The following is a 24,055-nucleotide window of genomic DNA, read 5'->3' as shown; positions in this document are numbered from 1 at the left end:
GTGGAGGCATGGGGAAGAGCACAACTTCTGCCTATGGATGTGTATGTTAGTGAAAAGCAGAAGTGGACCTGAAACACATCCAAAGCCTGTGACTTGGGTCACTCTGTCGGGCCTGGTGACGAGTTTGTGCTAAAGGAATGGTGAGGCCCCAACAAGGGCTGAAGCGTGCTTGTTGTCTCTGCCTTACCGAGCATCTTCCTCATGAGAGGACAGTGGCAGGTAGGCGGCTGGTTGTAGGAGTATGGGAGACACGTGGAAGACACCCAAACCCAGTCCACAGCTTGGCTCCTGGCCTGCCTAGATCTACTGAGCCCCAGAAGAACTGCAGGGCTGTGAACATGAGAATACATGCTTATTGTCGCAGCCACTGAGTTTGTGGGTGGGGGTCCTCTGTCATGCAACATAATTGGGAAAGAGCTGAATAATGCCTAACCTGTATTCAATGTTTTCTGGGACTTGCAATTTGCAAGATAAGCTTCTAAAATGGTGCTTCTGGGGCGCCTGGGTGGCTCAGTGGGTTAAAGCCTCGGCCTTTGGCTCAGGTCATGATCCCAGGGTCCGGGGATCAAGCCCCACATCAGCTCTCTGTTCCATGGAGAGCCTGCTTCCTCCTCTCTCTCTCTGCCTGCCTCTCTGCCTACTTGTGATCTCTGTCTGCCAAATAAATAAATAAATAAAATCTTTTTTTAAAAAAATGGTGCTTCTTAAACTGTACTGTGTGTATGATTAGCATGGGGCTCTTATTAAAACGGAGGTCCTAACTCTGTTGTTTTGGGGGCGGGCTGAGATTTTTAGTTCCCCGAGGAGATCCCAGGAGATACCACATCTGTTCTAACACTCTGGGTGCAAAGGCAGAGCCGTCATCCCAAGCCTCTGCTCTGTCTCTGAGCCACAGCTGTGCCTGGTGAACATCAGGGCAGCGGATGGGTGAGGGAGGGCCAGTCCCTGTCCTCCAATGAGCACTCTAAGTGGGTTTCTAAACCTGAGCCCTCGCTCCTAACGTTTAGCATAGCCAGGAGGCCAGCTCATGTTAACATTTCCTTCAGCCTGCTTCATGGGTTAGGGATTAGAATCTCCTAATGAGATCTCCCCTTTTTTACTTTTTGCCCTTTCTACTTCCTGGAATCTGAAGGTTCCCAGCAATAAAACTGGCTTCCAATTCATTTGGGGCTCATAACCAATACCAGATTTCCAAGTCACAATGTAATTGAGTCCCCAGGCAAGAGATAGAAAATCTATTTCTGGTTGTCTTAATTTCTAGTCAGGGAGGGCAAGGGGACAGGAAGATGAAGGGAGCAATGGACAGCAGCTTCCAGAGGAAGACAAGCCTTTTGCTGGGACATCTCTGCAACCTGTTTTTTTGTTTTTGTTTTTGGTTCTTTTTTTTTTTGTCTAGTACCTAACTCTTCTTTCTACCACCATTATCTGGAGAATTGAGCCCTGTGAAATTTTTGTCCTTTGGGCATCCTGGAAAAATAGAAGAGTTCTCTCCAAGGAGACAATATCTTCTCTCCTTTCTTCAACTTTCATCGTGTAGTTGACTCTTGAACAACTGGGGTCCAAACTGCATGGGTCCACTTAACATGGATTTTCCTTGATTTTATTGATAAATACAGTATGATGCTGTAAATGTATTTTCTCTTCCTTAAGATTTTCTTAATGACATTATCTTTTCTCTAGCTTACTTGATTGTAAGGATACAGTATACATTATGTATAACAGACAAAACATGTGTTAATCAACTGCTTATGTTTGCAGTAAGGCTTCTGGTCAACAGCAGGCTATTGGTAGTTAAGTTTCTGGGAAGTCAAAAGTGATACGACTGTGTGGAGAGGGGGGTGGATGTCCCTAACCCCTGCATTGCTTAAGCCTTAACAGTATATTGTAGATCACAATCTACAAATGTTTTAACTATAGGAAGATCTCATCCTGAGACTCAACTTCCCAATATTCTGAAGGTTTCCAGTGGTGTCTCTGGATTGTTATAGATCTTAAACATGTTTTATGAGTGCCTTAGAAAGATTGCCACAATTTCCTAATTAAGCTAAAGATACACCTATCATGTGACCAACCTGTTTGGCTCCTAAGTATTCACAGGAGAAATGAAAGCATATGTTCATGCAAAGACTTATACCTGAATATTCATAGCATCTTTACTTTAAGAGGCCCAGATTGGAAACAGCCTAAATGTCCTTCAGTGAATGAATGGATAAGCCTATTGTATGCAGACAGTGGAATACTAATTGGCAATAAAAAGGATCAAATGCTTTTGCATAAAACAACATGGATGAGTCTCAAAATCATTTTGGTAAGCAAAGAAGCTTGCTGCATTGTACATCCTGTATGATTCTACTTATATAAAAATCTAGGAAACGTAAAAACCAATCTCTGGTGACAGAAGGCAGCTCAGTAGTCTGGAGACTGCTGGAGAACGCGGGAGGACTCACAAAGGAGCACAAAGAAACTCTTGGAGATGACAGACTTACTCATTATCTTGATGGTTTCACAGGTGTCAAAACTCATCGGATTGTTCCCTTTAAATATGCATGGTTCACTGTACATCTATTACACCTCAATAAAGCTGTATTTTAAAAAATAATAACACAGTTGCCATTCCTCCCCACTCCCCTTCCCCCCATTTTCTCTCCATCCCTATCTCTGAGAGGGAGTTGGGAGCCAAGACATGTTTTTCATTTGTTTTATTGGCACTGGCATGAATATTTTATCTAGATGCCCGTGGGAGTAAGTTAACACCTGGGTGGCCTATGACATCATTTCCAGCTTCCCTGGATCCTTCATATAGATTCTGTCCACATCTTGTTATTTTTGAAAATAGAGATGTGGTGTCCGGGAGAAGTGGCCTATTGCCTTCACAGTCTGTTTTCCGTGTTCCAGGTCACTTATGTGAACATCTGGGGATTAGGGTGCCCCAAACTGTGAGTCTGGCAGCCCGGGGCCCCAAACATGAAGCCAGAAACTCTCCTTCCTATTCTGTTGGCCCCGCAGCACTGTCCCTGCCAGGGGGTCGGGGGATATCACTCTCTTACAGGGGTATATCAGTCACAGACAGGGCTCTATGCAAGTTGACTTGGTTTACTCAAATGTGCACAGGTCAGGCCAACAGGAAGAAGGAGTAGTTAACCTACTGTTTTTACTTCTACTCAGTTTACAGAAACAACTTTCAGTGATGCATGCTGGTCGGCACTTGGGGAGTTGATGAGCAGCTGCATTTATCAAGGCCCTTGGCATCTGCCTTTTTTAGGCATTAGATGACAATCCTGTGCACCTCTGAGGACTTTCTACCACCGCTTATCCTCCTACCTACAATCGCAACCAAGCAGGGAATCAGGCTCTGAGAAAAAAGACCAATTATCTCTTTAAACACTAGCAGTCTGAGGGTTCACCTGGCCCTGATCTTCCTCATTCCTACTATTTTGGAATTCCCCTCCTCCCAGCTGCTCTGGGAGCACATGGCATAGCCAGATTCTGTTGCTGCCCACAGCATGCGCCTTTCTGAGACTAACAGGCTTCAGCTTTGTTAATGACAGCAAGAAGCAGCAAGTGCCTCATGGAAACTTCCCTGTACACTTCTTATACCATCACTACCGTCCCCATGGCCCAGTGCACGAGTAGTGTTTTGTTTAGTTTGGGTTCTCCCACAAGGAAACTCTGAAACGAAGAGCAAGTAGTATATTTGGGAGATGACCCCAGGAAGCTTTGGTGGGGGAAGAGGAAAGAAGGCAGAGAAGGAAAGAAGCCATAAGGTTACGTGATCAAGCCAGTGATCACAGTGGGCAGTGAGTGGAACACTGGGCACTAGCATGTTGACTTTATTAGCATTGTATTCCATCTAACCTCTGGACTCATCAGCCACAGAAAGAAGTTAAGTTTTATCTTTTATGTTCACAGCCTCTTATGAAGCTTCTATGGAGTACAGAAATGATTTAAATAAAATCCAAAATGAGATCTGTTTCTTAATAGCACACTCCTTTGCAATTTCTTAAACTCACTGGGTATCATCCTGGGTATTCAATCAACACCGCATCGCATCCCCTGAAGAATCTTCTGTCTTTTAGGAAGCGAATACAGACAAAGGAACACTCTTAGCTGTCACCGAATAAAGAGGCTTCCTCACCATTTCTTTTTTTAAAAATCAAAAAGTCCTGAGCCAAGGGTTGCAGAAGAAAGATGTTCTCTGAAGATGAGAGAGAAATAAGAGGACCACAGAAACCATTAAACACTATAAACTAAGACCAATGCAGATAATTGAATCTGGAGAAGATACAGAAACTATTAAAATAACAGTCTTCAAGGGGCGCCTGGGTGGCTCAGTGGGTTAAAGCCTCTGCCTTCGCTCAGGTCATGATCCCAGGGTCCTGGGATCGAGCCCCGCATTGGGTCCTGGGATCGAGCCCCTGCTGAGCAGAGAGCCAGCTTCCTCCTCTCTCTCTGCCTGCCTCTCTGCCTACTTGTGATCTCTGTCTGTCAAATAAATAAAATCTTAAAAAAAAATAATAGTCTTCAAGTCCTGCATGAGACACTTTTTTGAAAAGTGAGTGAATGGTGGTAAAAAAATAGCAAACACAAAACTAAGATGTAGCATAAAAGATTTAAAGGACACATCAGATGGACAATATTATAACATTGAAGGTTGTTAAAAGAAATACTTGTATGACATATGGAAGATTGTGGGATTCTTTCTTTTGGAGGCTTTAAAACCAAAATAGACTCTTCTTTACTGAGTGGGTAGTTCTCATGAACTGCACAGGGTATGGTTCCATCTGTATGAAGATCTAGAGTGGACAAACTGATCTATGATGACAGGAGTGAGACACTGGTTGCCTTCAGCAGGAGTGAATTGCCTATGAATATTCACTAGAAGACTTTCTGGGATGATGAAGACATTCTATATCATAATCTTGATGGTGGCTAAATGGGCATATACAATTGTCAAAAATGGAACTGAACTTTTAAGACTCATTTATTTTATTGTATATAAATTATATTCATTATTAAAAAACTAAAAATGCTGAGAGAGAAAAAAGAGAGTGAAGAGGAAGAGGAGGGGAGGAGGAGAGAGGGAGAAGGGAAGAAGAAAAAGAAGGGAAAGGAGAGAAGAGGCAAGGCTATAGAAGCTAAGAGAAAAAGGTGAGAAAAAAACTGATTAAAGAGTGAATAAGCAAGAAATTACTCAACAAGAATTCTTAAGATGAAGAGAAGCATGGAGCTTCAGATTAAAAGTGTCCAGTGGTGCTAACCAGAACTACCTAACTAAAGCCTTAAATCTAAACACAACATGATGACATTTCTGAAAGTTATGAATAAAGTGAAAAATCCTAAAAGCTTCTAGTTAAAACAAAAAAAGTCATCTACAAAGACATAGTATCATGTTTTTGAGTGAAACATGAATAAAATGGGATTTTATCTTCAAAATTCTGAGGAAAAACAACATGGAACACAGCCAACTACCAAATTAACATTTAAGTATGAGAACCAAATAAAGATATGTTAAAGCATTTAGGATCTCAGTGAGTTTAGCCTTTGATAAAACCCTCTCTAAAATAAATTTCTGAGAATGTTTTCTAGCAAAATAAAAGATGAAATATGAGATTTGAGTAGCAGCAACAACAGATGAAGAAATAAGTAAATTTTACAGTTATATCTAAATAATTATTGGGAACATAAATGAAACTCCTAAGAAATTATTCCTAAGACAGTTATAATGAAAAAGAAAGAAAGAAAGAAAAAAGAAACAGAAAGAAAGAGGAATAATCAGGATTAAATATTCATATAATGTGATTAAAAGTTGAGAGATACATAGAAAGAGAAAAGGCATGCCAGATTCTTATGTGGGGGGGAGATTTAGTTATAAATACGGATTGATTTTCAGCACTGATAGAAAAGTGTAAATTCAAATCTGTTAAAATGTTAAGAGTAACAGCAACAGGATATTTTCAAAACTTGAGGAAAAATGAACATGGTAAATAATATTTAAATACTTATTGAATGTTCATGTGCTAATAAAGTACTTAACATGCATTCAGTGATTTAATTTTTACAACAGCACTAGGAAATAGTTATATATCTAATTTCCAGAGGAGGAAATTAGGATATAGGCTAACTCTCTTGCCAAAGGTGACACAGAAAATTGGAAGGTAAAAGGCAAAATGAGAAAAATTATGGAAATTTGAGAATACTACATAAAATGGGAAAAATATCTTCAAATCTACCCATAATCACAGTAAATATAAATGAGTTAAATTTATTGATGTATTGCATGGAAAAAGAAATTTAGCTATTGGTTATTAATAAGAGAGATATTTAAAAGACACTCAACAAATCCCAGGAGGAAAAAAAAAAAAGGAAAACAAAAAAGGTATTCAAGACAAAAACTAGTAAAATGATAAATAAGGAATTTCATCTTGATAAAATATAACCACCAGAAAGGATATTTTATGTCCCAACATCATGGATTCTAAACAAGTAAAGCAAAAATTAATGGGATTATGAGAAATAGACAAATCCACAACAGTAGGATAAAAATGAAATTAATTTCCTTGAGGAATCAGTAGATAAGTAAAAAATAAATAAATCAAGAGTTGGAGGTTTTTCATAATATAATTAACAATCTTAATCTGATAGGTCTTACAAAGAGATGTAAGATTGTACAGCATAAAAATATACAGTCATGAAATATTTGCAAAATATTTCTATGTACAATATACATAGAAAGCTAGGAGAAATATATTTGTACAATATGATATGTACAAAATATTACTATGTACAAACTTTAAACTGAGAAAGTCTAATTTATCAGTATGTAAAAATATATGATATTCTGGAAAATGTAATTTATCAAAATTGATTAAAGAAAAGTTACATTATTTGAATAGACTACTGACCATGGAATAACATGGAATGTTAATCAGAGATCTCAAGCAAAGAGGTACCAAGGCCAAAAGGGTTTTATGAATAAATTTTAACCATCTCATAATCTTATTTAAAGTGCTAAGGTGAAAAAAAATGAAGATTTTCAACTCATCCCATGATGAATATTGATGAGTATTGAAATAGATACTTCTAGTTTTCATGCACACACCAGGAAAACTAAGTATATACTTTTATAGCTTTCCTAGATTCCAGAACTAACAAATTAGAAACTATAACAATAAGAAATAAAACCTTATCAAAATAGCAATCAAACCTAGGTATGATAGGACAAGTAGTGGCTATTCATTTGGACAAAAAACAGAGTTATATCTTGCTATATCTTTATCTTAAACCTTAAACCCACAATAAATAAGTAAATGGACCTTAAACCCACAAATAACACCAAAGTAAATTGTAGTTCTAAACAACAGCAGCATCGACAACAATGAAAACTATAGAACTGTTAGAACAAAATCTGTTTAAAGATTTTGACAATCTCTATTTGAGGAACTCTTTCTTAAGTAAGGCAAGAAAACCAAAAGTCATAGGGGAGATGATTCAGAGTTGTTTATATTTAAAACAGAAAGTTTTTGCATGGCCAAAGGCAGTGGAAACAATATTAAAAGATGAGTGCAAGATTGGTCTAAACATTTACAAACCCTATGAGACAAAAGATCAATATGGTAGAGATTTTGCAAAAGATGGCCACAATAATTCCTCCCAGCCCCATACACGTGCTCCTTTACAATGTTATTTTGTTGGTCTTCCAGTTAAGAAGAGTCTATTTCCCGTCCCCTAGACTCTGAACTAACCCATTGATTTGTTTGGCCAACAGAATGTAGATGAAGTTGTACAAGTTCATCAAGAGGTCTTGTAATTTCTGCTTTTACTCTCTTGTGGCCACCATGTAAAGCCATGAAAGCTAGCTTCCTTGAAGATGAAAGACCTGAGAGAGAGCCTAGGTGACAGCCAGCATCAACCATCAGACATATGAGTGACATCATCTTGGACTATCAAGCTCATGTCAAGCCAACACAAGGCTACAGCCACAGCTATAATTCTGGGTAAGTTCAGTAGAACTACCCTGCTGAGCCCAGAGCAAGTTGCTGACACACAAACCGATGAAAATAATGCTCGTTTTTAGCCACTAAACATTGGGGTGGTTTGTTATGTATAATAGCTAAGTGGGACAGTCATCCATAGTTTATAAAGAATTCCAGGGATAAGAGCAAATACCCTGGTTGGAATATGGGCAGGCAAGTCACAAAACAAGAAAGACAATGCTTGTTGACCTGAATCAGAGCTGGGAGTCCTGCTGAGGAACTGGAAAAGGAACGTGGGCTCCACAATCCACCTGCCTGCGTCTGAATCCTGGCCCTGTTCACCACAGCTGCATGGCCTTGGGCAAGTTACACAAATCTCTCCAGGCCTCAATTTCCTCACCTATGAAAAGGCTATAGAAAAACTGTCAATCCCACAGAACCATTGCAAGGAAACTTACTTGTATTAAGTACAAATAAATGTGCCTTTTGCTTCTACTGCTATAAATAGCTCAGGTGACCTCTTGCATCAGAAGCAGTGAGTATAGGGATGCCTGGTGCCTCAGAGGGTTAAAAGCCTCTGACTTTGGCTCGGGCCCTGATCCCAGGGAAGCAGGGAGCCTGCTTCTCTCCCTCTCTCTGCCTGCCTCTCTGCCTACTTGTGATCTCTGTCAAATAAATAAATAAAATCTTTAAAAAAAAAAAAAAGCAGTGAGAAGCTAAGCTGTTTTATTGAAGGCAAGTAGAGGGATAAAGGAAGAAAGCTCTTAAAGATGGTAGTTAGGATGCAGAGAACAAAGACATTGAATTACATTTCAGAGCTTGGTTTGCCATTATGATATCATAAAAATATCAATTTTGTGGTTTATAATACTTGCTTCTATCTCACTGTCTTAACAAATTCTAGCTTTATTATTTAAAATTGGCAGAAATTCATGGTTTTAAATTTGACTGAGATTAGTAGAGAGGCAGCCATAAAAGAGGTATAATAATAATATTATATTATTATTTTATTTTATTTTATTATATTATAATTATTATTATATTATAGTAATAATTATTATTGTTGTGGATTCTATATTTTAGAATGCTCTATCTTCCAGACTGCTTTCATTATATGTAATTGTTTTATTACTATTATCAATTAAAGACATGAAAGAACTAATCTGAGTTTCTGATTAACATGACACACTCATTTCAATGGAGATAAGATTTTATTCAAAAGTGAAAAAAGTTAAAGTTTTTTGTGCATTTTTATGCAGCTGTTGCAGACAACTGGACAATTTCTTATAAGATATTTTAAAATACTGAAAGCAGTACGCAGACTGACATTGTTTTCATGAGCCACATTATGGCATGCTCAAAGCATTTTACTGCCACCTCCTAACAACGTACCTACAGTATGGGGATAGTCACAGAGCTAAAAAAAAGAATGTATCCTCTAGTATGTTGAAACTACCCCCCAGATCGTGTTAGATCATGTTTATATATATGTGTGAGTATGTATATATAATGTTATCAATGTATGTGTATATATATATAAATATGTATATTCCTATTTAACACAATAAGACTGTCAAGATGTGTTTGAAAATTTAAATTGTTAAAAGACCTTCTCTGTCTTACAGCCAGCATGACGACTTTGCTAAGAACTTGGAATACAAATATCTTCAAAGATTTTTCACTATAAAGTAACAAAAACAAATTAAGCAGCTTCTAGCTGTGCACCCCTGGACAAGTTACCTAACATCAATGTTTTCATTTGAATCTGGGATAGCGATAGTGCCTGATTCACAAGACTTTTGTTGATATACGTAAAGTGTTAAGAACAGTGCCTGACACATAAAAGACACTTGAGAAATCTTAGCTATTATTGTTGTTATTCTTACTACTATTTTATTGGGTGTCCTTGATATGTCCAAACCACCAGATCTTAAATAAGGGAGTATCTCTTTTAAAAGATCCCAAATACCCTACTGTTGGGTAAATAAACCAACCATTGTGCATTTCTAACTGCAACCTTGTATTTTAGAATATTTTAAGCGGTAATAACAAATAAATAAGGTAGTATAAGGATTGGTTAACTTCCAGGCTACAAAAAATGAGTTTAGCAACTCAAAATATCACAGAGCCAAAATAAAATAAAATAAAAATTAAATAAAATATCCCAGAGCCAACAAACTCAAATGGGACTTAATATGGGTTAAAAATGCCCAATAAACAGGAAGAATATAGTGTCCCCAGTTTTGTTTTTAAATGCACCTGCTAGTAGTGAATTACATTTCCAGGGCTGAAAACAACATACTAATAAATGTCTTTTGCAGACCTTCTCACTTGGTGGAACATACTCTCTTTCTCCATTTGAATCGTAATATCTTTAGAGAGCCAAAGAAATAACTTTAGTCAGGAAGAATATAAAACTTTTATAATAACAAATTACAAAAGAGAATAAAGTTATGAACCAAACTGTTAAACTCATCATTCTGCCTGGATCAGTGCATAGAGTAGACCAAATAACCAAACACTATTACAAGATAAGCTGAAACGGGGGATTAGCAGCTCCTTGGGACCCAAGATATTCCTAGGACCATTACTCCTTCTAGATCCCCCATTTCTTTTGCCCTCTTGGGGAAGTTCTTCAGCCAAAGGCCCTTTTGAGAATTTAATCCACTTCCCCTTTGCAGTTGCCACTTCCACCAGCTGCTTCTTTCATTACCTTACTGTTCAGGCAGAAAAGGCCAACCCCAGGTTATTCTAATGATAGCAAACACCTCATAAAGAAATCTGCCAAATTTACTTTTCCATAGAACACCATTTTTACAGCTTTTCATGAGCCCATGAGGAAAGAAAGCATCATGTATAAAATATGACTTCCAGAAATCTTGAAAATATTAAGAATGATGTCTACAGTGTTAGACTGCTAGATGTACCATAGTCTAAAGAATGGGCATCTCTTCTCTTCAGTTTCCCCAGAGGAATCCTATCAGCCTGTCATTGTTCCTGTTGGCCCATGGGAATTGACATTTTCAGAAATGTCCCCAATTTTTAAAAGAACTGCAAGCTCTGGGGTGTATGCTTTTCCACTCCTGGTTTGGCATTTGCGTGCAAGGATCACCTTGCTTTAGTCTATGACACCCTGGCAGAGAGAAAACTTGGTATAATTTAATCAAGAATTTGGAGTGTATGAATGTTGGCAAATTTCCTAATCTCTTTTGTGCCTCAGTTTTTGCATCTGCAAAGGGGGCATATTTACAGGATAGAACTTCATTAAATCATTGAAATTCTATAAAGCGCTTAATGCAGTGGCACACAGTAAGCACTATGGAACTATTTAAGTGAATTCTCTCTTTAACAGAACTCTTCACAAAAATTACACAAAACGTAAAAAAAAAGGAATTAGTTGGGGCAATGATTGTAAAGCCCTTGGGAACAATGAATAATACTTATCTGGACATTGCAGAGTAAAGAGTTTTGGAGAGGCTGGTTTGAGGAAGAGATTTTAGGAGTCAGAAAATTCCCACTGCTTCTTGGGAAAATCCTTTTTGATTTCTACCCATGTCCCAAGTTGACAACTGCTAACACCCTTAGACTCAAGGAAAAGCGTCTTCCAAGACAGCGGCAGGAAATTCCTACCTGAGCAATCCTTCATTCGGAAGCGATAATTGACCTTGTGTCTGAAGCCCCTTCTCCCCTCCCTAAAGGCGACCCCCACCTCCTCCACCGTCGCCCTTCCTTGGAGCTGAACGGATCATCAGAATCCCGTTCCTAAAGCGACCCTCAACAGGAGCAGAACGCTGGAAGGCTTTACTAGACATCTGAAAGCCCCAGGTGACCCGGCCCCAAGCACGACAGGTGGCTTGACTCCGCGCCCTCTGAAAGGCTGGGGACGTACACGGGAGGCACGTGGACTGCCTGGGCAGACAGAGGGTGTCTGGCCATTCTCCTCGGGAAATTAGTTCCTGATCTTTGGCGTTACTTTCCCAAAGGGCGGACTCACTGAGGTTCTTCCTCTCAAACCTACGTTGGGGATATTACCCTTAGTTAAGCCTCTCCAACCCTGTCGTCCCCTCTCCCCCAGAGTAACATTAATCAGCCTCTAAAGGGCAACCAGAGACTGGCAGCCCCCTAACGCCAACACACACACACTCCACACCTCCTCTGCGCATCCCAAGCCTCGCCCCCCAGGTACCCGACCTGTGACAGACCTGAAGGAGAGCGTCTGCCAGACCTCGACGCAGGGTTCAGCCTCCAGGCACTTACCCCCGCTCTGCCTCTGCCTGAGACAGGTTGCCCCCGCCCGGCTGCTGCCCAAACATTTGCTCTTTGGTGAGGCGGGGGACCCGCCTCCACGCATGCAGCGGGTGCTAACTCAGCACCCCGCCACCCTGGGCCCCGCAGCCACGCGCGCCCCTCTCTGGCGGCGCACTCACCTGCAGCTGGGTCCGGCTGGCGTTGCCCGCGGCCGCGTCCGGCCCGTCAGCGGCTCCCGAACCGCGCAGCACAGTGATGTGCAGCGTGAGCAGCAGCAGCCCCAGCAGCAGCAGCAGCTCCGCTGCCAGGCGCACCATCCTCTTAAGACGCGCGGCTTTAGGACCCGGCGCGGCGGGCGGCGGCGGCGGCGGCGGCGCCGGGGGAGGAGGAGTTGGAGCCCGGGAGCCCGGCAGCGCGGCTCCCGCCTCGGCCCCTGCCGGGGCCCCGCTCCCCGGGCCCGCGGGGCTGGCGCTAGGCTCAGCGGGGCGCGCCGGGCCGGGGGAGCAGGAGCCACCGCCACCGCCGCCGCCGCCGCCGCCGCCGCCGCCGCACCACGGCGGAGCCACCGCGGGGCCGGGGGCGTCCAAGCCGGCTGCGGAGCAAACCCCGGCGCTCCCCGGTGGCGGCGGCGACGGCGACGGCGGCGGCGGGGACGGGGGGCAGCCCGGGACCCGGGCTGGGCCGGGGACCACCCTGCGAGCAGGGGGCAGCGGGGGCGGCGGGGGCGGCGGCGGGGCGGGCGCAGCCGAGCCCCCGAGCGCACATGGGCGCCCCAGATGTGGCCGCGGCGCCGCAGCTGGAGCGGGAGCGGCCGCCAGAGGAGCGCGGGGAGGAGGAGGAGGAGGAGAAGGAGGAGGAGGAGGAGAATGAGGAGGAGGGCTTCAGTGGCGGCCCGGAGTTACCTCCACGCTTGGCTCCCCCGCCCTTGCCGCCCGGAGCCACTCACCCGACGAGCCACCTCCCCTCCTCCCCGCGCTCCTTCGGGCCGCGGGCCACGCCGCCCAGCCGCCGAGTCCTAGGGTGAGCCGACTCCAGATGGGGGCCCCGCGTGCACAGGGGCTGTCACTGTTTGGAGGTGACCCGGGTGCCCCTCCGGGGTCGGCGTCCGCCTGCCGGGCTGCGCCAAGTGCGCGCACTGCTGCCGAGGTCGCTGTAGCGGGCGAGGGCAGACCTTGTGCGTACTGAGGCTCGGGGCTGTGGGTGGGTGGGGTGCCTGGGCGAGTTTGGAAATCTTTATTGACAAAGTGGAGTTAGGAGTTGTGGTGATGGAGAACCGAGAGGGTGAAGGACAAGCCAGGTGTCTGCCACTGTGCGCCCCTTGCCGAGAAACTGCCGTGCGTGTGTACGAGGGGAATAATAAAGTGTCGTTCCAGAAGGGTCTTGACACTTGGTCCTGGACTGGGGGCCGCAACTCCCTGAGCAGCTCTTCACGCGCCCGCGGCGCCGGGTAGAGCTTGGGAAGTGAGACGTGGGTGTGGGTCCGGTCGAGCGCGCAGGTGGCTCGGCTGGAAGCTTCTGGAGCCAGGAACGCGCGGCTCAGGCGCGCAGGACGTAGTTGGGGCACTAGGGGTCAATCTCAGCTCAGGCAGTCACGCGTCGAGGGGCTCATCCCGGAGGCGCTGCTCCCGGAGGGGACCTAGGGGCTGCCGTCGCACAGCCGCAGCTCCCGGGCCACCGCCTCATGACCGCGCTGCAGCCTCGGGCTCCCGCGCGCCGTTCATGCCTTGCTGGGGGCCTTGGGCGAGTGCAAGGGCTCCAGGGTTGAGCAGAGGGCGCGGAGTCCTAGCCTCGGATGCGAGATCGAAGTGGGTCCGGTGGCAGGCTCGGATAACCGCAGTGGCAGCGCGCTTTTCCCTCCCTTTCGATCAGGATCTGGCTCCCGCCTTCCCGAGTGGCTCAGAGTGGTGAGCGCAATGCACGGCTGGGGCCTTTTATATCCCGCTTCCCCCCCCTCCTACCGGGTTTCCTCCTTCCCTCCTTCCCTGTGCCCGCCCAGCCGGTCCCTCCCAGTGTGTGGAGCCCTCCGCCTAGGCGTTCGCACACGTACGTTTTGCAAATTCCAAACCTACCTCGCTTCTGAGGCTCCGGTTCCCTGGGGCTGATCCTCCCGAGTCTAGCTTAGGTGACCAAAATTAAATAAACCTTTTTCGCCCGCACGCCTTTCTCTCCGCCCTACAAACTTAAGATTCTAAAGTCAACTACCTTCCGACTTCACATCTTTACGCAAGGCACGTCAGCGGAGTCTTACCCAAATTAAGACAAGAAACCCTTCATCAGTCCAAAAAGTTCCTCAGGTCACCGTGACATTTTGCAGAATTTAAATAGCAGTGGTGTAATGGTTGCGTTTTAATCTGTGTCCGGGAAAGGAAGGGCTGAGGCTAGTTGCCGCTTAGGAGATGCTGTGAGCATTTTCAAAATTCTAACCAGCCCTAACATTTTATTAATGAATTGGCAGCTGTTTATAAAGCACTCGGTATCTTTCCCTTTTCTGTACTTTGGGGAAGGGTTGCAGGGGGAGAAAGGGGAGATGTTTGGAGGGAGTGCTTGCTTTGGATTTTTAGGCGACCAGTCCCGTCAGGCATCTCATTGAAATCTCTGGGCTCTGAAATGTCAAATAATTGTCAGCCAGAGCGCTGGGGGAGAATTTGAAACAATAGACCGTCCGCAGTTCAGATGGGAGATCAAAGAGGGGATCCCAGCAGTTTTCAGACCCCACAAGGATCCTCCTGTGTGTTTTCTAATTAGAGTCACTTGGAAAGGGGTGGAGGGCGGGAGAATCAGCACAATGATGAAATATATAAATTAAGATGGCAAACTAGAATCCTGAAGGCAAAGAGAGTTTAAGCCTGGCTCTAAACCCCAGTTGTGCCATATTATATGATGTGGGTGCACAGGGACAAATGACTTTCCTATTGCCTGAGGCAGGCTGGTCTAAATTAGAATCCAGGCTGCTGTGTCCTGTATTTCCATCACATACAGTCCCCACATGTGAGCCTCAATTGCCTCTCCTCTCGTCTAAAATTAACATTTTTGGATCCTAAGGAAAAATAACTTTAAAAAAAATTCTGGAAAGAAATCCTTGCAGTGAGTGTACATTCTTGTAAATTTGTAAAGGGCGAGTTGGAGATCAAAGCCTTTGTGAAATGTTGTAAAAATTGTAAATTGAATTTTGGGGACAGAAGTCTTTATAAAATGTTGAACAAATGTATGAATGAATCCTATTAAAATCCTTTCACGCTGTGAGATCCAAATTCCAGGTGAGTTTATGTTCTAGTAATGGCACATAATCAGTATTGATGAAAGTCCATACTCTGTGACTAAAGTTGCCAAGCCAGGCTGCATTTTAGGGGTTAGGGAAAACTGGATTATAATTTTTGTGGAAAAGGAATTAGAAATTTAATAGCCAAAACAAATTTGGTTGCAAGCACTTTTATGGAATTGGACCAATTGCTAATGAAAGTTTTTAAAAATCCTACCTCCTTTTTCAGAGAACAATTTATTCATATCTTGTTGTTATTATTATTATTACTATTATAATAGATTTTCTTTATTTGAGAGAGAGAAAGAGAGTGTGAGTGGGGGGAAGGACAGATGGAGAGGGAGAGAGAATCTGAAGCAGACTGCGCTGAACAAGAGCCCAACTCGTGGCCTCATCTCACAACCCTGAGATCATGACCTGAGCCAAAATCAGGAGTTGGCTGCTTAACCGACCAAGATACCCCATACCTTTATTATCGATCTACTTTGCCCTAGTAGAATGTGTCTGTTTGCATATCTGCTTTCTCACCAGACCTGGATCACCATCTTTAGTAGAACATTTCAGAGCACATGTCCCCTCCCCACTTCCAGCATACAGTTCTCTTTCTGGGTTCACAGAGAACATGTTCAAGCGACATTGGGTCCAGGTGGGCTGTGAAGAGCTCTGGTATTTCCAGGTCTGGCCCTAGAATGTCTATACACACTCTATTTTTCCTTTCTACATAAAAAAAGGACTCTAGGTGGAAGGAGCCCAAATCTCTGAGTTACTGTTCAAAAGGGAGGTATGGGACCAAAGGTGTCTGCATTTAACTGTGCATAATGAGAAGTAAAACTTTGTTGTTCAAAACCATTGTGACTTAGGGATGTTTGCTATAGCAACTTATATTAGCTGCAAGACAGGGACATCTGTCTCATGATCATTATATTTCCAGACCTGAGCATAATGCTTTGCATGGAGTAGTTGCTCCACCAGTGTTTGTTTAATGACTGTAATAAATGTGGTCTTTATATAGACTTTACTTAATAAGTTCACTCTCCTTAAAGTATTCCTACTATAGGCGGCTGACCTATAAATATGAACTCTTCTGTCTTTTGATTGTACTACTTTCTCATAGATTTCATCTTGTATTCTTGGTCTGTTTCTTTTGCAGACAAGCTTATTTGACTGGAATATTTGGAGAAAATAAGAGAAATCAACAACAAGCCAGAACACCTTGCAAATATTGTTGAAGAGAATCTTGTGGTTTATTGTGACAGGATTTTATTGTTGTTCCTTTTTTTTTTTTCCTTACTGAAAACTGTTGCAAGACAGTAAAGAAATGTATTAGTAATTTTTTTAAAAAGAGCTATTTATTTATTTGACAGAGAGAGAGAGAGAGACAGCGAGAGAGGGAACACAAGCTGGGGGGTGTGGGAGAGGGAGAAGCAGGCTTCCCACAGAGCAGGGAACCCAATTTGGGGCTCGATCCCAGGACCCTGGGATCATGACCGGAGCCGAAGGCAGACACTTAACGATTGAGCCACCCAGGCGCCTCTTGTATTAGTAATCTTAAAAATAATGTTTTTCTTAGGGAAAAACTTAAATATATACAAGAGTAAAGAGAATAATACAATGAATCCTTGCATACCCAGAACCCCACTTCAACAAAACTCATGGCCAATCTTATTTCATTTTATATTTTCATGTACTTCGTCCCTCTCAGATTATTCTGAAGCAAATCCATGACACCGTATCATTTCACTGGCACTTTACATCTTTCAGTTTGTAGCTCAGAAATGTAAGGGCTCACTTAAAAAGAAATGAAGCACATGCATACTGAGAGAAGTCAAAACCAGAGACTTACTGGGTGTAAGAATGATTAGCATTTAGGGATTGCAGTGGAAGCTATTAGGTGTTTACCAAAATTGTTTCTTTTCAAATATACCAGTAGACTACATTTCCCACTATCCTCTGGACTCAGATTCAGTCACATGACTGAATTCTGGCCAATAGAATGTGGAAGTGATGTGTGAGCTTCTTCCATGTTTAGCCCATAGAAGTCTCCTATGCAAGATCCTGTCTCTTTTTCCTGGCCTGCTGGCTGAATGTGTCTGCCCAGGATGATCTTAGAATAATGATCAGCCTGGATCCCTGGAGCAGAGCCCTTACCCCACCCCTGACTATGCCCAGAACACCCTGGCTAGGCTTTTATGTGACTGAAAAATAAAATTGAAAAAATGTGTTAAACCACTAAAATATGGGGATTTGTTACAGGAGTTTTTACTATCTTCACTAATAAAGGGGTGGGGGAAAATCATTCCTTTCAAGGGCTAGATAACAAACTTTGTAGGCTATACGATTTCTGTTGCAACTACTCAAACCTCCTGTTGTAGTAGGAGAGCAGCCAAAGAAAGTCCATGAACAAATGGGTGTCGCTGTGTTTTCGTGAAACTTGGTGCACACAACAGACAGCTGGACCACATGACTTGGTTTGCCAATCCCTGTTATGAGAGATTGGAACATCGCACCACCTCCTCTCAGGTGCTGTTGATGAAGGAATCACAGCAAGGTGGGGGCAGATGGATTCTTCTAGCCGTGTAACCTCTTGGGCAAGTTATTATACTTCCCTGAGTCTCAGTTTCCCTCATCTGTAATTTGGAGCTGAGAATGGCTGCTCTAGGGATGTTGCGAAGTTCAACGATCACTTCCACAGCAGGGCAGGGTGAATAGTCCCAGGTCTCTCTCTCTCCTAGATGAAGGACAGCATATTATGTCCATAAGAGCAGAGAGCTTCTCTGTGTCACTCACTTCCCAATTTACATCACAGATGCTCCATAAATATTTGTTCAATGGATGTAGCTTTTAGAAAACTGCTGAAATTTGTAACTAGCTGAAAGGCTCTGAGGTAAACCCTAAGCTCTCAAGGAAACACAAACAAACGAAAAGTGCAAAGTGTTGTTCCATTAGAGTCCTTTGAACTATGAGGGGGTCACAGTGCTCAAAAGTGAGAAAATCACCACCCTCAGAGGCTCAGAGGGACCCCCAGGGCCTCCACTCCCTGAAGCAACAGCTAGGCTTATGGGACACCTGGACCTCTGGCAACATTCTGCTTCCTGATGCTCCAACACACACACAAGCACGCAAAACATGTCAAGACTGAGGGTATTCTTGTGGCGCTCTCTACTTCACCCCAAGAGCCCCTAAATGTACAAAGAACCTGAGACTACTGAGTGCATGACCTTTTGAGGAAGCCCAGAAACTGCATTCCCGAGTGAGGGCTGTCCTTCCCAGGCATGAGCTAAAGCAGTGGGGAGATTGGATTGGCTTTTTGAAAAGGTTTATGATGGTTCTTCCTTATGTGGCAGGGTCAGTCCTTTATTGCATTCCTAGTGTGCTACTAAAGTATGACATCTTCCGCAAAATAGTGAGCCCTTGTAGCTCTCATCTGTGTTTTTAAAAGACCCATTTATTGCCTTTGCTTTGCTATAATTATTTCTGTGCAAATTCTGGGAGGCAAAATAAAATCTCAGGGACATGTTATACCTGGAAGAGAAAAGGGCTTCAGTATTATAAGGAGGGGTGTGTGTGTGTGTGTGTGTATTTAATATTTATATTTAATATATACATTATATGTTATATAATATCATATATAATAATATATTTAATAATTTAATATATATTAAATAAATGTTTATTTAAATAAATGTATATTAAATTTATATAATATATATTATATATAAGTTAAATAATATTTAACATATATTATATACAATATATTATTTATTTATAATATATAATATAATATATTTAATAATTTAATATATATTAAATAAATATTTATAAACATTATTTATATAAATATGATGATTTATTATTATTTATATAAATAATATTTATAAATAAATATTTATTTAATATATATTAAATCATTATATTATACTTATAAGTATATACTTATATACTTATAATATATATTAAATTGATATATAATTTATTAATATCTATTATAAATTATATATAAATTTAATATATATTATATTACATATATCATACATATATTACATATATTATATTACATATAATATATATTAAACACATATATTATATATTTAAATATATATAAATTAAATAAGTATATATTAAATAAATAAAAAATAAATAATATAAATAAATAATATAAATATATTTAAATATATTTTTAAATATATATATATTTAAACTTCTGACAATTTCTGAGCAGGAAGTGAGTGATTCAGAGCTGAATCTCAGAGTCTGGATGTTGGAAGGGGAGCTTAGAATTCAGTATCCAGCTTCCTTTTCTAGATGAGGAAACTGAGGTCCAGAGAATTAAGTAGACATTGTCAATACTGCAAAGAGACTTGGTGGCAGAATTAGGGTCCATGGCCCTAAGACCAATGTTCTGTTTTTCAAAGGAAACTTTAAAAAATGAAAGTATGACATACACATAGAAGAGAGTACATATCCTAAGTGTATAGCTCAGGGGAATTATTACTACCCAGATCAAGAAACAGTCGATTACCAACACCCCAGAGGCTGATTACCCAAATGTTACCAGTGTTCTGACTTTTATCACCATACATTTGAATTGCCTTTGAAACATTAATACAAATTGAATTTTACAACATATTTTCTTTGGGATCTGGCTTCTTGTGCTATCTTCTATCCCTCTCCTCAACTTTTTATTTTGAAAAATTTCAAACGTCTAGAAAAGTTTACATGTATAATTGAATGAACACCAGACATCCATGTGGTAAATTGCACAGATGATCAGTTTTTCCTTCACTGTACCCAGGCCCTTCACAATACGACTTTGTAGCTTCTCCCATCACAATGTGGAGACATCTTCCCTCCACCATGCTGGCCCTGTGATTGGCGTTGAGTAACTAGCAGCTACTGGGGGTGGCGGGGGGGGGGAGTACGGGGTGGAGGGGTGGTGACAGGTGTTGTGCTAGGTCTCTGGTTGGACCTCAAGAAGACTCATATGCTTCCTCTCTCTTGGTGTCTGTCTTGGAGCTTTGTCACTGTCATGTGAAAAAAAAAAGGATTAGGCTGCTGGAGGAAAAGAGAAAGGGTCCTAGTCACCCCACCCAACACCCAGCATATCCCCAGAAGCAGAGCCACGTAACTGACCTGTCACTGATCGTACACACACGTAAGGGGACCCAATGAAGATAACAGGAAGCATGCATCTGAGCCCAGCCTAAACAGAATAATGAGCTAAATAAATAGTTGCTGTTGTGTGGCAGTTTTGTAATATAGAAAAAGCTGTCGGACATAATCCTTCACCCTAAACATGTCAGCATATATCTCCTAAAAATGAAGAGATTTTCTGCTACATCATCACAGTATAATTTTGCTTAGGACATTTACCGCTGATACAATCATCTTATCTAATTTGCAATCCTTATTCAACATTTTCTTACTGTCCCTACCATATCATTTATACGTTTTTTTTTTTTTTTTTTTTTTTTTTTTTTTTGATCCAGGATTCAGGTGAGAATTGCTCACTGCATTTCATTGCCATTGTCATGTCTCTTTACATCTGTCTTGAACAGTCCCCAGTCCCCTTTTCTTTTGGTCTTTCGGGTCATTAACACATTTAAAAAGGCTAGGCCAATTGACTTTACCAAATGACCTTCAGTTTATACTTGCCTGATTGGTTTTCAAAAATTAATTTTAGATTATGCACTTTGGGCAGGAAAACTTACCTGGATGGTGTGTTCTTAGCACATTACACCACAGGGCCCATAAAGACCATGAAGCCCATGAAGTGCATTTGCCCAGTTGTTTGGGAATCTCTTCCAAGGTGCAAAGATCTCGAAACAGTTTTGTGAGGTTAAGTGAGATTAATTCTTGACTGAGGATATGTTGGTGGGTTCTATTTTTTTTAATGTGGAAAGAGAGAAAATATACAAATTTATCTGATCTCCCAGGAACCTATGGCATTTGTTCTAAGTTGTTTGTCAGCCTTGTCCAGTCACCACCGGGCAGTGGGCTGCGAACATATTAGAGGGTGACTTTCTTGTATGAATCAGTTATTTTTTTGTTTGGGCTTATCAGAAGTCATTATCAATTCATTTGTAAACGTTTCACTTCAATCTCTTTTGGGGGGAGGGGTGTAGCAAGCCAGACCTGGTGTAAGACAAAAGCAAAATACATTTTTATTACTCACAACTGATTTCAGTGATTTAAAGATAATAAATACATTAATTTTTGTGTCACATTTTTTTTCAAATGCAAAGAGAGGTTAAAAAGAGCTCAGTCATATGAAGGAAAAACCCAACAGGCTAGAAATATACTCTCTCTCTTTTTTTTTAAACAATTGAGGAGTTTTGGAAATAATCTTTTCAACAATCCCCGGTGAAGTTATACCTGAAAGAAAGTTAAAACTGGTAAATTTTCATTTAGAAAGGAATGAGACAGCTGGTCCTCAGCAGAGAAAGAGCAGACTGACAGCTTTAAGATGCCACATCAGAGATGTCTCCATGCAAAACAGCTTTAAGACCGACTGCTTCTCACATCTTTACTAATAAACACAAGATCTCATCACCAAGGCTTATGGCAAGGATTTCACAATATTTGGGGGTGTGGTGCCTCATTTGTGAGCCAGATGTGTCTAAGCTGAAATCTGAAGATTCTCATTTGGTAAACTCTAAACAGGATGATGAAAGTTAGATGAGAAATAGCCCCTTGGAAGAATAAGCATGAAAGAGCTTGTTTATATATTTCTGGATGTTTATATGTTTATATATTTCTGGATTATATATTTCTGGATGTTTATATATTTCTGGAGCTCAAATTTGGGATGACTGTTATTTTACAAAGGTCGGGATTTTCCTTTATTTACCTGGTGTCTAACTTAGTTCTGAAACTGTAGTTGTCTTATCCATGAGTGATGAACAGAAAGTAGTGTTTGGGAATAAAGATTTTATTTGTTGGGGATGTGACAATCAAATAATACTTTAAAGGGATGTTTTGATTACTCACAAAGCCTGAAGGATAAACTGTTCTCACTCTTTCATGTGTGTGTGTGTGCATGTGTGTGTTTGTAAACAATATGCGATGGTGATATCTGGCACAACAATATTGAAAAATTTCCTATAGATGTATTAGTCAGGGCAAGTAACACCAGCTCCTATAACAAACATTGCCTTCCCTGAAGTTCAGTGACTTAACACAAAAAAAGTGATTGCTTACTTAAACCACAACACTTTGGTATTAAAGAGCAAACTTCCTTTGAGTAAGGGGGTCAGACACCTTCTGTTCAGTGGCTATGCATTTTCTAGAACCTTTATCCAGTGAAAAGAGAAAAGAAAAAATTTATATGGAACTTTCCTCAGAAAGCCATTGGCCAGAGCTCATTCCGGGCCCTACCCAACTGCAAAACAGCTGGGAAATAGAGAACTCCTAGTTTAAAAGGAAAACAAAATGGGTATGTTGAGGATTTAGTGCTGTTTTCACATAGAATTATCTTTGCCAAAATACCACTTGTTTTCAGTAGTATGTAAACAAAAACTTATGGTGTCACAGATGGGCTAGAAAGAGCAGGTATCAATACATTTTTCTATAAAGGGTTAGAGAGTAAACATTTTTCAGCTTTGTGGGACAAGAAGAAAAATTAAGGACATTACATATATACTTTTTTAAAAAAAAAGATTTTATTTATTTATTTGACAGAGAGAGATCACAAGTAGATGGAGAGGCAGGCAGAGAGAGAAAGAGAGAGAAGGAAGCAGGCTCCCTGCTGAGCAGAGAGCCCGATGCTGGACTCGATCCCAGGGACCTGAGATCATGACCTGAGCTGAAGGCAGCAGCTTAACCCACTGAGCCACCCAGGCACCCCAACGTATGTACTTTTAAAATTATTTAAAGTATACCTGTTTAAAAATGTAAAAACCATTCTTAGTTCAGGGAACATACAAAAAAAGAGAAAGTAGACCAGCCTGGCTGTAATTTGCTAACCCTTGGACTAGAGAGATTTTAAAAGGAAATATTTGGAGCTGAAGGATTTTCTGTTTCTCGGATTCCTTTTTTGCTTGAGATTTTTCAGATGATTTCTTGTGCCAAATTACATGAGAATGTAGGTTTAATTGAGGTCATGAAGATCTTTCTGAATAAGACATTTACATTCTTAGAAGGTAATATTTGAAATAAAAAATATTTACTGTAAGTCGAATAGTAAATAAATATTAGGTCATATTTTGAAACATAGTAAACCTATATGTCATTATAAAAGAGTTCATTTCTGCAACATAATGCACAATTACAACATGATAAATTATAATATTAATTTTCTAGGTACTTTATAATGATTTATTTATTAAGATTCATCTGGTACTTCTAGTATATCAATGAAGCCCTAAGATATTGCCTTCTCTTTGCTCTTCTTTCTCTCTTGTGTTAGAATGGTTGCTTTTCCTTGTTATTGTACAATTAGATAATAATATTAATGAGAAGCTGGATTCTTGGGATAGTCTAGGCAGAATCACATAGGAGGATGTTGGCTTGGCCTGACCATACCAATCCCAACTCATTAGCAGTAGTGGTAGGGGTAAGATTTTATATATCATTTAGG

General features: G+C 41.2%; 1 protein-coding gene across 2 annotated transcripts in view; it reads right to left on the bottom strand.

The window, feature by feature from the left end:
• Window positions 1-12,616, bottom strand: part of ISM1 (isthmin 1) — a 72,915-nt gene extending 60,299 nt beyond the window's left edge. Inside the window, exon 1 of one of the 2 annotated variants that reach the window (XM_004754209.2) lies at window positions 12,401-12,616. In XM_004754209.2, the coding sequence (XP_004754266.1) occupies window positions 12,401-12,538 (138 nt within the window). In that variant the 5' untranslated portion in view covers window positions 12,539-12,616. Of the gene's footprint in view, window positions 1-12,175; window positions 12,341-12,400 lie in introns of those variants that run through there. The other variant, XM_004754210.3, reaches the window with a different exon arrangement.
• Window positions 12,617-24,055: the final 11,439 nt, after the last annotated feature.

Source organism: Mustela putorius, unplaced genomic scaffold (genome assembly GCF_011764305.1).
Source record: "Mustela putorius furo isolate JIRA1106 unplaced genomic scaffold, ASM1176430v1.1 tig00000253_pilon_pilon_pilon, whole genome shotgun sequence".
Taxonomy (NCBI): Eukaryota; Metazoa; Chordata; class Mammalia; order Carnivora; family Mustelidae; genus Mustela; species Mustela putorius.
This window is presented reverse-complemented; position numbering and strand designations above follow the sequence as displayed.